The 10,043-nt window shown below is 43.5% G+C and overlaps 1 protein-coding gene across 1 annotated transcript in view; it reads left to right on the top strand.

The window, feature by feature from the left end:
- Positions 1–10,043, top strand: part of si:ch211-236l14.4 (SITS-binding protein) — a 30,754-nt gene that overhangs the window by 16,602 nt on the left and 4,109 nt on the right. Inside the window, exons 3-8 of the mRNA XM_034879553.1 lie at positions 647–854; positions 1,580–1,730; positions 5,174–5,371; positions 6,769–7,037; positions 7,180–7,316; positions 8,518–8,639. Coding sequence (XP_034735444.1) covers positions 647–854; positions 1,580–1,730; positions 5,174–5,371; positions 6,769–7,037; positions 7,180–7,316; positions 8,518–8,639 — 1,085 coding nt within the window. The remainder of the gene's footprint in view (positions 1–646; positions 855–1,579; positions 1,731–5,173; positions 5,372–6,768; positions 7,038–7,179; positions 7,317–8,517; positions 8,640–10,043) is intronic.

Consider the following 10,043-nt stretch of genomic DNA (forward strand, 5'->3'; position numbering starts at 1 on the left):
CCTGAGATGGACGAGGCATTCCTTAAAGGGCAGCTACATCTGCGGACACAATTATCTGCTTCGCCTAATCTTATCATTTCACACAGTATCTGAAAGGCTGCACATACAGTATGTACAGTGGGAGAGGAAACAAGAGATTCTCTGAAGGCTTAAATTGACAAATTCAATCCCAGGTGTTCTCCTGGTTTTGTCACTGAGATTGATAAGAGACGTGCTCTTGATTAGAACCCCGAAGAAAAAAAATGATCTTCAAAGTGACTTTGGATATATATCCCAGACTCCTCTCATTGGGGGGCAGTGTAACCTATTTAGAAGTTGCTAGCAGTCCCTGGGCAAACTCACCTAAACGCATACTGCTATATCTCATTCTCGGGAGTGTTTTTCTCACATCAGAGTGGAGCAATATCAACTAACACAGTCCACCCTCTACCTCCCACAACACTCCATCCATCATCCTGGTTTCAGTATCACTATGTCATACAAGAGGAATCTGCAAAGGGCCGTCTCATACAGTGATTTTTATTGCTTTACATCATGGCCCATCTTATATCTCTTTCAACTGAGACATTGTATGATATGTTTTTTGGATTCTGTGAAGCAACAATTGTAATGCAATGCCCTCTCCCGTCTGATTCCCACCATGCAGGTGTCGCGGTGCTTGTGTCTCCTGATACTCCCCTGCAGCTCGGGGTGGACAGCAGACAGCAGTTCTGCCTGCAGTCGCTGGCCAGCATGGAGCGTCTTCCTCTGCAGTACACCGTGTGCGTGGCCCACAACGTGAAAGCTGCTCACCAGGAAGTGGTGCAACAACTCTTCCAACACAGCAGGGAGCTGCCCAACATGAAGGCGCTGTGGTTAGTTCAGATTTGGGTTCTAGATTTAGTTCAGATGAAGATTAGTGGCGATTTGGTTGTCAGAAGGTGAATTCTGTAAAATACCAAGAAGTTTAAAAAGGGGTGCATCTGTGGCAAACTGAAATTTTGTGGGTATTTAGGGAGTCATAAACTAACGGCGTTTTTCCATTAATGGTACCTGCTCGTCTAGCCTCGCCTGCCATGCCCCGTCCCCTTTTTCCATTGCGGATTAGTACTGCCTCATGCATGAGGCGCCCCAAGGCTGGTCAACATAGCAGGAAACTGCCGTGACCTAACGCGACACACACACAGAACATTGAAGGTGTTTTTGATTCTCGAGGTGTTGACAGCCAGAAGGCAAATTAGTTTCTATTAACCTGGACGCAGCAAATGATAGCAATGATGACGCAGTAAATAGTGACAATTGTCTCCGACCAATCAGCATTCTGAAGGTTTTCACGTCACCTTTTGGTATCACCTCAGCTCGCTTGGAACCTCGACTGACTACAAAAAGTTCCTGTTAGCAGGTACCAGGGACTTTTTTTGGAAATGGAAAACCAAAAAAGAAGACAGAAAGAGAGAAAAGTAGAGTCAAGGCGAGTCTAGTAGGTATCATGCCGTGGAAAAACGCATCCAGGTCCATCTAGGTTCTTCAGAACAGCAGGGTCTGGATGATGCATCTGTGTGTGTGTGTGTGTGTGTGTGTGTGTGTGCGTGCGTGTTAGGCTGCCGTTCTGGAAGCTGCTCGCCAATGTGGATTCAGGGCCGAAGGTGGAGAGGGAGCTGAGGATCTTCACTAACCGTCTGAGGAGACACCAGCTGGGGGAGGGAGTCATCAGCCTCAATGAACATTCCACCACCCTCCTCTCCGACATGGTACGTGCTCTACAGTTTGGTCTCTACACAAGCCTCGAAATCTTTGGCAGACTAGGGAATCTTTCAAAGGCAGACCTCTTTTGGAGGCACAGAACATATCTCACTGGGTTGAGTTAAACCTCACGGAGGCAGAGCCAAATATTCATGGTATTATGTTAGATTAAAGCTGAGTGAACTTGGCAGGTAAAAACACAAAGTGTACTACGAATTTTGTTCTAACGTAGCATCCCATCTTTTACTTCCTATTAAACTCTGCATCTTTAATGGTCTCTACGGGATCATGTGATAAAAGATATCCGACTGGTTCAATGTTCCCTCTTTAGGTTATGCCCAGTTTCAATAGGAAATGCATGAATTCAGAAAGTTAGGTACCAATATACTGATCCTTTCACACTATATTTTGAGAACAAATATTTTCTATTCCAATTGGTTTATTATCTGTCCATTCGAAGAACAGTCTTAAATTAAATTCATGTTTGTACCTACAGAGAAGCTCTCAAATGTATTCATTTATTAAGTTTAACTTTCTGTGATAGAACTTCAAAGATGTAGTCTACACAGGAACACTATAGTGCATATATATTGCTATGTCAATCCCTTTTAGTACAGGTGTTCTTTTATTCATCCTCTCTTCATTGAGTCGATTATTTTGCCTCGTAGCTGGAGACTCATGGGGCCTCATTCATAAAACTCTGCGTAAATTGTATTCCAAAAAAATATTGTGCGCCAAAGAAATCTAATTTCCGGCGGCAACACAATATTTTGATTCATAAGACCATGCGGCGCACACCTGTACAGACTCTTATAAACTCGTTATAAACACAGCCATGCATTTCGAAATGCGTTTGTGCGCGAGTCTTGGATACTCCATATCAATATATTCATATCATCATCAATATTCATATCAATGAATATACCAGCCTTGTAAAGGAGCCCTTGATGACTGATCAGGAAACAGAAAAATGGGTCAAAAAAATCTACAAAGGTCTACAAAGCCTTGGGAGCGTTACGCACCATCACGCGCATGGTCAAAAGGTTGCGGAAAACTGGGCACATTTTTACGCATGGAAATTCTTTATAAATTTTGACTTTTTAGGAATGTTGCAACCGCAAATTTCACTCGGCTTCACGCAACTTTTGCGTAACAGGTTTTATAAATGAGGCCCCGTAATCCTCCTCTTCAACCATCTGGGCTGTGAGGCAGACGAGGGTTCATCGGTCAGAGGCTCAAAACTGGTCAAAGGATAGAGATGAAAGAGTTTTCTTAAGTGGATCTACAGAGTTGGAGACAGGCGGGGAGCGAAGGAGGGAGGACAGGTTCACAGAAATGTCATAATGAGAAAAAGAGATGGTTTAGGGCTTCATGCCTTCATGTTGAAACTCGTTCCCTGAGTGCCGGCCACATTACCGACTGGCCACTTTTTTAAAGGATGTCTTAACCCTTGTGTTATCAGTTATTTTTGGAAATTATAGTCCATAAACCTAATTTATAGGAAATTATACCTAATGTTTGAGTTATAAAAGCAGAAATTAGGAATTATTCAGACTAAAATTAAAGGAATGGATGTTAATGGATAATCTCAGACCGGAATATGTCAACTTTTACTCTTACTATTTCTCTTACTATTTCAAAACCACTTCAATTTGTTTTTCAAATGCTATAAAATTAAAAATTTAATTTAAGACACCCCAAAATAAATGAATGTAGAGATATGTACTTGCCAAAGAGCATTGACTGGAATCAATCATGTTATTTTGGGGAATTAAAAAGAAAATTGATATAAGAAAACGGGTCAATTTGACCGGAGGACAACATGAGGGTTAAAACTTGAAAATGTCACATATCATTCTCAACTAATACATTTCAGGTATTCTAAACTGGTATCATTGGTTTACATTCATACAGTTACTTGAATAGTCCTTGGAAGTTGTTGGGAACTGCCTGGAAACAAGACCACAAGGATCACTGTCAAGTGGATCTAAGTCAATACCCGGTGATATTCCATTACAAAACAAATATAGCCGAGAGAGTACAAACAGAGACCCTTACGGATCTCAGGTTGCTCTGAGTGTGGTAACCGTGGGACAGTGAAGAATGGGTTGTGTTGGGATTAGAAGGGACGTGAGCCAAGTCTAACTTGAGTAGGTGATTCTGACACCAGCTTGATGCTGCGATCTGACCTGGACCATGCAACAGAAGAGGAGGCCGAGACGTTGTAATATGCATACAGTACACAATGCTTGCAGTGGGCTCCCATTACTAATGAAACAGTCCCCCTCTATAAATGCCATAACGAAGTGTACTGTGCTGCATGGAAACGTATGTATTTGTCCATGAAGTGTAAGGATCTACAGAAGTGTGACCGACAACAATGATCCTCTGTAAAAACTAGGCTTCTCTTTTACTCCAGTTATACACGTGTTAATAAATTATCAGTCACACCACACCCTTTCTTTTCCAGTATTGGTACTGGTTTGTAATTGCAGGCATTGGAAAATGTGCGTTATTATTAAGTTTCAAAAGTTATTCCCGAAAAAGCTACATAATGCAGTGTTTGCCAAACTAGTGTTAATAATAAAAAAGTCAAAATACTTGTCTTTGATTTGGTCTTCTTTGTGTCAATTTGTAGTATTCTGATGATTTTGTGGAAATTCAGAGAAGAAGCAGAATAAAATGAAAGATAAAAATACAAAACAAATTGCTTACATAATAAGTGCTAATCTACCCTTTCTTCACACAGCTGGTTCACCTCCGGGGGTCAGTCTCTGTATTCCTAAAAGGTTTTATTTTACAGTTATGTCACCTGAAATCTCTCTTTGACTTTACCCTGTACATTCCAAAGGAAAAATGAAATACACTGAAGGGTTTTGGCAGAGGTCATATTGTCACAGCTAGTTCACAAAGTCCACACAGAGGGATCAATGTGTCAAATATAAAGCAACTGTTTCTCATATAAAGCTGTTTGTCTCACCAGTTTATGAGCATTGGAATTATTATCAGTAAATCAAATTGTATTAGAGTGACTGTTAAATGATGCTCGTATTAGGCTTCCTTCCCAATGCAAAGTGTTGACATTTCAGGACACCTTGACGTTTTAGTTATTCATTTGCACATCAAGTCCAAAAACGAAATACATTACGTAAAGCACAGTTAATCATTAGTTACTTAAGAATATTCCCCTCTCAAAGGAACGAGCTCCTTCCTTTGAAATTATTCTAGTCAAAACTCAACAGAAGGCTCAGCCCAGCGAAAAAAATGAAAAACTGAAAGTTAGACATATACCTTGAAAGGGAACTGTGGCTAGTTATATACAAGGAATATGCTATATAAATATACTATACGCATAGCATGTAGCCTAAAAAGGAAAAAACGAACAAAACAACGAAAGAAAAAATCAATGAATGAGTTATCACAGTGTATTTCTCTGTATGTCTCTCTGCAGGACCATGACTACCTCAACAGCAGGAAAAGGGGGATGTCCAAGAGACTGACCAGGGACCTGCCACTTGTCAAGCTTCTTAACATTTCCATCACCCTGTCACCTTTCCTGAGCGTGGACACTACGCAGTTCCACACCTCCCTCATGGACGGCACTGAGGCCTACTGGCTCAGTCTCCCCTCAGCCGCTCAGGGAAAGCTGGTGAGACCTGAAGCTCATCATCCTCATCATCATCCTGGAAACTTTATGCCGTGTTCACAGTCCTCTGCAAGGGTTCTCTGATTTCCTTCTGGTTGTTCAGAGAGTTCCCTCCCTACAAAGTCAAGAACTCCACTTCCTATAAGTCACCAGTATAAGTCACGGCCCATCCATCCTATCCTAAGACTAGCTGGCCTGGTTGTGTAGTGAAGCATGTTGAAAATCAGCGTGCGAGTAGTGGTGTTGTTCTTCTTTGGGCGATCACTGGAAATCCGGTGGGCTCTCAGAATCTCAATCTGAACACCTGCCAGATCCAGGAGCCATTTAGGAGAGATAGCATTGGAGCCTTCCAACCCTTCCTGCAGCCCGGCGATACGGATATTGCGTCTTTGGTTTCTGTCCTCCATGTCTGCCATCTTTGCATGAAGCTTTTGTAAAACGTGGCCATGGCTGTCAAGAGTACTTGAAGTGCTTTCCACGGTAGTTTTTAGATTGTTCACGTCAGATCTCATAGAGCCCAGGCTTGCAGCCAGAGATGATCTTTGGCCTGGAATAGCAGTTAGCTTCTCGATGTTGTCGATTCCCACCTGTTGAATCTCAGATCGTTCAAAGTAGACCTTCTTTTTCTCCAGTAGTGCCTCTGCAATGGCATCAGTATCGCTCTGCCATTGTTTGCCATTCTGTTTTAAGTCATTCTGAAGCGCACACAGTGTTAAATATCAAAGTTGGAACCATACAACCCGACTATTTGCCAGGGTTGGGCCAGGAGCTACACTCTAAGCTGCCATCTTCATCCAGTCGATCATGTGACGCCGTAAGTTGCTTGGTTATGGCACAATCGTTAGCCTATTTTTACAAAAACATCTGCTTCGGAGCCATAAAGTGAGCTATAGGGTAATGGAGCCTTTTATACATTGTCGTGTTTTTTTAGAAACAACGGACAAATAGAGTCTTGAAACGCTTCAGATGTAAACGCTTCAAATGTAAAGTTAGTTGCTGTCAAAGTGGCGCTAAAATGAATGGGAGTCAAGGGGATGCTAACAGTGGGTGACGGCTTCAAAATGGCTCCACAGGAGGTACGCTTTTTTCGAAGCTGGCTTACCCTCTTTGCACAGTTCAAACGACCCCAAACTCCCCCCCCCCCCCCCCCCCCCCCCCCCCCCCCCCCCCCTACAGAAACTTACCCTCCTTAGGTATCTCTGCTTAATTTGGTCTGTGCACTGCATACTTGAGTTGATTATTACAAACAACTAATGTGATAGTGATAAATGTGTTTTTAACAAACTGTGAAAGAACAAGTACCGGTGTGAACATGGCCTAATACAGAAAACATGTCATTGCAACAGCTAGGCCACTGTAGTTAATTAATTATCAAGATAAAATCTACTCCTGTCCTTTAGATCCCTGTGATGAGTCAGTGGCGAGGAAAGTTCTGCGTAAAGCTGAACATCACCAATCCAGGAGCGGTGAGCTGGTTCCTGGACAGAGTGGGATCCCTGGAGACCCATTTGGGGATGGAGTATGTCATGCTGGAGGGGGGTGAAGGGAATCTGTTCGAGGAGCAAGCCCTGCGGCCGCCTCAGGATCTCTCTGGAGACAAGTACATCGGCCTGATGGCCGACCTGGCCACAAGGATAGGAGACGCCACCATCGTGACAGCAGGGACACGGTAACACCTTCAAGCATCTTCTCTTTGTGTGCTCCATCAACAATCACTTTTACCCAATACCATCTGCCTCTGGTTATAGAGAAGGATCTATTACATTGTAAGATTACTCCTTTTGCTCATTGTGATGCTATGTGTGTCTCAGGTCGAGCCATAAGCCTCTCTTTGTGAGGATGACCCCATTGCAGTCCGACTGGAGCCCAATGGGCCTGAAGGGCATCATTCCCTCCCTGCTGCACCACACTCTGCTGGGATACAACTTCCTCATTCCTGATGCAGTAGGTAATACCACAGCCTATGGGTCATTTTCCTCTCCGTTAATTGGACATAGGGCTGAGGGAGACAGTCCCTGGTTCACCAACCCGAGGCGAGTTCGGTGACTCGAGTCTGTCCGGTGTGTTCCGCGCTGTGTTCATTTTGGCCGACCTGACACGCTCGGTCGGGAGGCGGGCACTATCAGCAGCTGGAAGAAATCTGATTGGTGGAGTGATAACCCGGAAATGATGGGCGGAATGAGCGCAACTCGAGTCTCTCAACACTCTAGTTTCCGCTTTTTTATCAATGTTTTTAACTTTTTCTTCACCACGTAACACTAACTTATTAACTTCTTTTACAGTGATTTTCTGAATTTATGGTCAATATACCTCATTTATAGTAAATTATACCTAGTGTTCGAGTTAGAAAAGCAGAAATTAGGAATTATTTAGACTAAAATTAAAGGAAAATATCTTGATGGATAATCACAGACTGGAATATGTCAACTTTTACTCAATACTATTTCAAATCCTATTCTTAATAAGCCAACAGGACAGTCTGGGATTGAATTTCCAGAGACACCAAACCCATGTACACCCAATCAGCTGCCAGCGGCAGCCGGCACGGCTTCGGTGTGTTCCGAGGAACTTTTTTTGGCCAACTCTGGGTCTGAATGCCTTTTCTCAGCGGTCAGCCATCGGGCTGGTGAGTCATGGCCTTTCACTGAACTTTGCTACATTTTGCAAAGTTCACTCACCACTTCTCTCTTTAGAGTTCCCATTGTCCACGCTTCTCCATCCAGGATCTCTGATCCAAACACTCCTTTTCCTCATTTTATACCCTTTTCAGTGCAAATCACACTGCATATAACCAGTGCAGGCTGCTGGTTGTCATTTTCAGAACAACTGTGAGATTTTTTAAGGGTTGTCTATCTGCCAAAAAACTCAAGTCGTTATTAAAAGTTGTTAAGTCTGTTGTCTTTTGTATTCACTTGTCACAAAGCCTTGTCACTTGTGCAAAGCCTAAAAGATCTGTACAAGCTGTTGGAATTAATCTTTACATGTGGTTTGTCAAGGTTTGTGGCTAGTCTTCAGGTGTGTCTCAAGCTTCAGAACGGGACTTCCTAAATCACCCAACTCACATGTCAATATCCTCCTGGCTATTTCAAATCTGCCGATTTAATTGTTCTTAATTTTCTCCACCCATCTCTCTCTCTCTCTCTTTACAGGTGGCTCTCTGTCTGGAGACCTAGTCACAGATGAGGAGCTGTTCATCCGTTGGCTGGAAATCACAGCCTTTCTCCCTGTTATCAGCTTCCACACGCCACCCTGGGTCTGCGGAGAGGACCGGGTAAACAACTAGAACTTGATTTTGAAAAACTAAAACAAAAAATCCATTACAAAGCAGTCCGAGCCCCTTTTGTGGCCACCCTAACACACTCTAACCCAGCAAATATATCCTCTTAAACACACTTTGGCCCACCCTGCTGCCCCAAGGCTACAAAGCTGTCATTACATCTGTCTCATCCACATTAGAAATGATTATAATAGAAACAACAAAGTAGGTTCACATTCTTGTCCAGACTTGATATCAAGATTTTCAGTTGTGAAGACTTAGAGTGGAGAGATTAAGTGAGGTGATGCGTGATAGCTGCCAATTAGGATTGTGGGTGATTATCCTTCTTTCTTGCAGAGTGGTTAAATTTGCTTATGAAAAGAGGCGAAAGAGGGAGAGTTTATTGACCCAGCAGCCTCGACTCAGTTTTGAGGGTCAACGCTGAAAAGTTCCCACCGGTGTGTTTGGCAGGGGAGCGTGAGTGCTGCTGGTCTATCAAAACTAAGACCTAAAACCCTGTCCCTCTCCGCTGGAAATCAGGAATGCCCCGTTCACTGTGCACGGCAGGAAAACAAAGCCTACGATCTCAGAGAGTCCGGTGACAGATATTGATACTTTTAATGACTCAGGTTTGAGAACAGAAAAGCATGTGATGCCTCTCAAGAGGGTTGGAGATATTTCCCCCCCCCCCCCCCCCCCCCAACCCTCCTCCCCTGCCCCTTCTTCTCTCAAATAGGAGCGACTGCCTAGCCCCCTCCCGACATCACCTGTGGTTTCGAGTCCATCTGTTGTGAATTACAATCAATGCTCTAGATTTATGGCTCACCCTCACTCGCAAGAGCCACTTCAGCAGGAATGATAATGAATTTGAGGACAAGTCTTGGAAAAATACTTCATTGTGGTAATTAAGATTTCCATGAGTAATTGACGAGTATGACAGAGTGGGAAGGATCAACTGCAGCAAATTTTACTGGTTGTGACTAATGCTGTCAGTTAAACGCCTTATTAACGGCATTAACAAACCAATTTCAACGGCGTCAATTCCTTTATCGCGAGATTAACGTTCTTTGTGGCCCTAGTCTAACTAGTGACGTTAGAAAAACTACAACACCCACCGGATCTAGCTAGACCGGAAAAACACCAACAGGCACGCTGCGCACCCGCCGTTTGGGCTTGAAACCGGCCAAAGAGTAGTACCGTTACATTTTGAGTGGATGGCGAGCGCGAGACGCCGAAATGGACGCCAATGAGATTCTGAATGGAAAGTTGAATTTTAAAAAAAGTTGCCAAATGTTCCATTGATGAGACCAACGGGATCTGTGTGTGTTTGGTCGTTGTGAACTGAGCTATCATCGCTGCACGTCCAATCTGAAATACCACATGATGGCCAAGAACACAGCTGATCCCCCCCCCCACCCC

The sequence above is a fragment of the Etheostoma cragini genome, chromosome 8 (assembly GCF_013103735.1).
Source record: "Etheostoma cragini isolate CJK2018 chromosome 8, CSU_Ecrag_1.0, whole genome shotgun sequence".
NCBI classification, from domain to species: Eukaryota; Metazoa; Chordata; class Actinopteri; order Perciformes; family Percidae; genus Etheostoma; species Etheostoma cragini.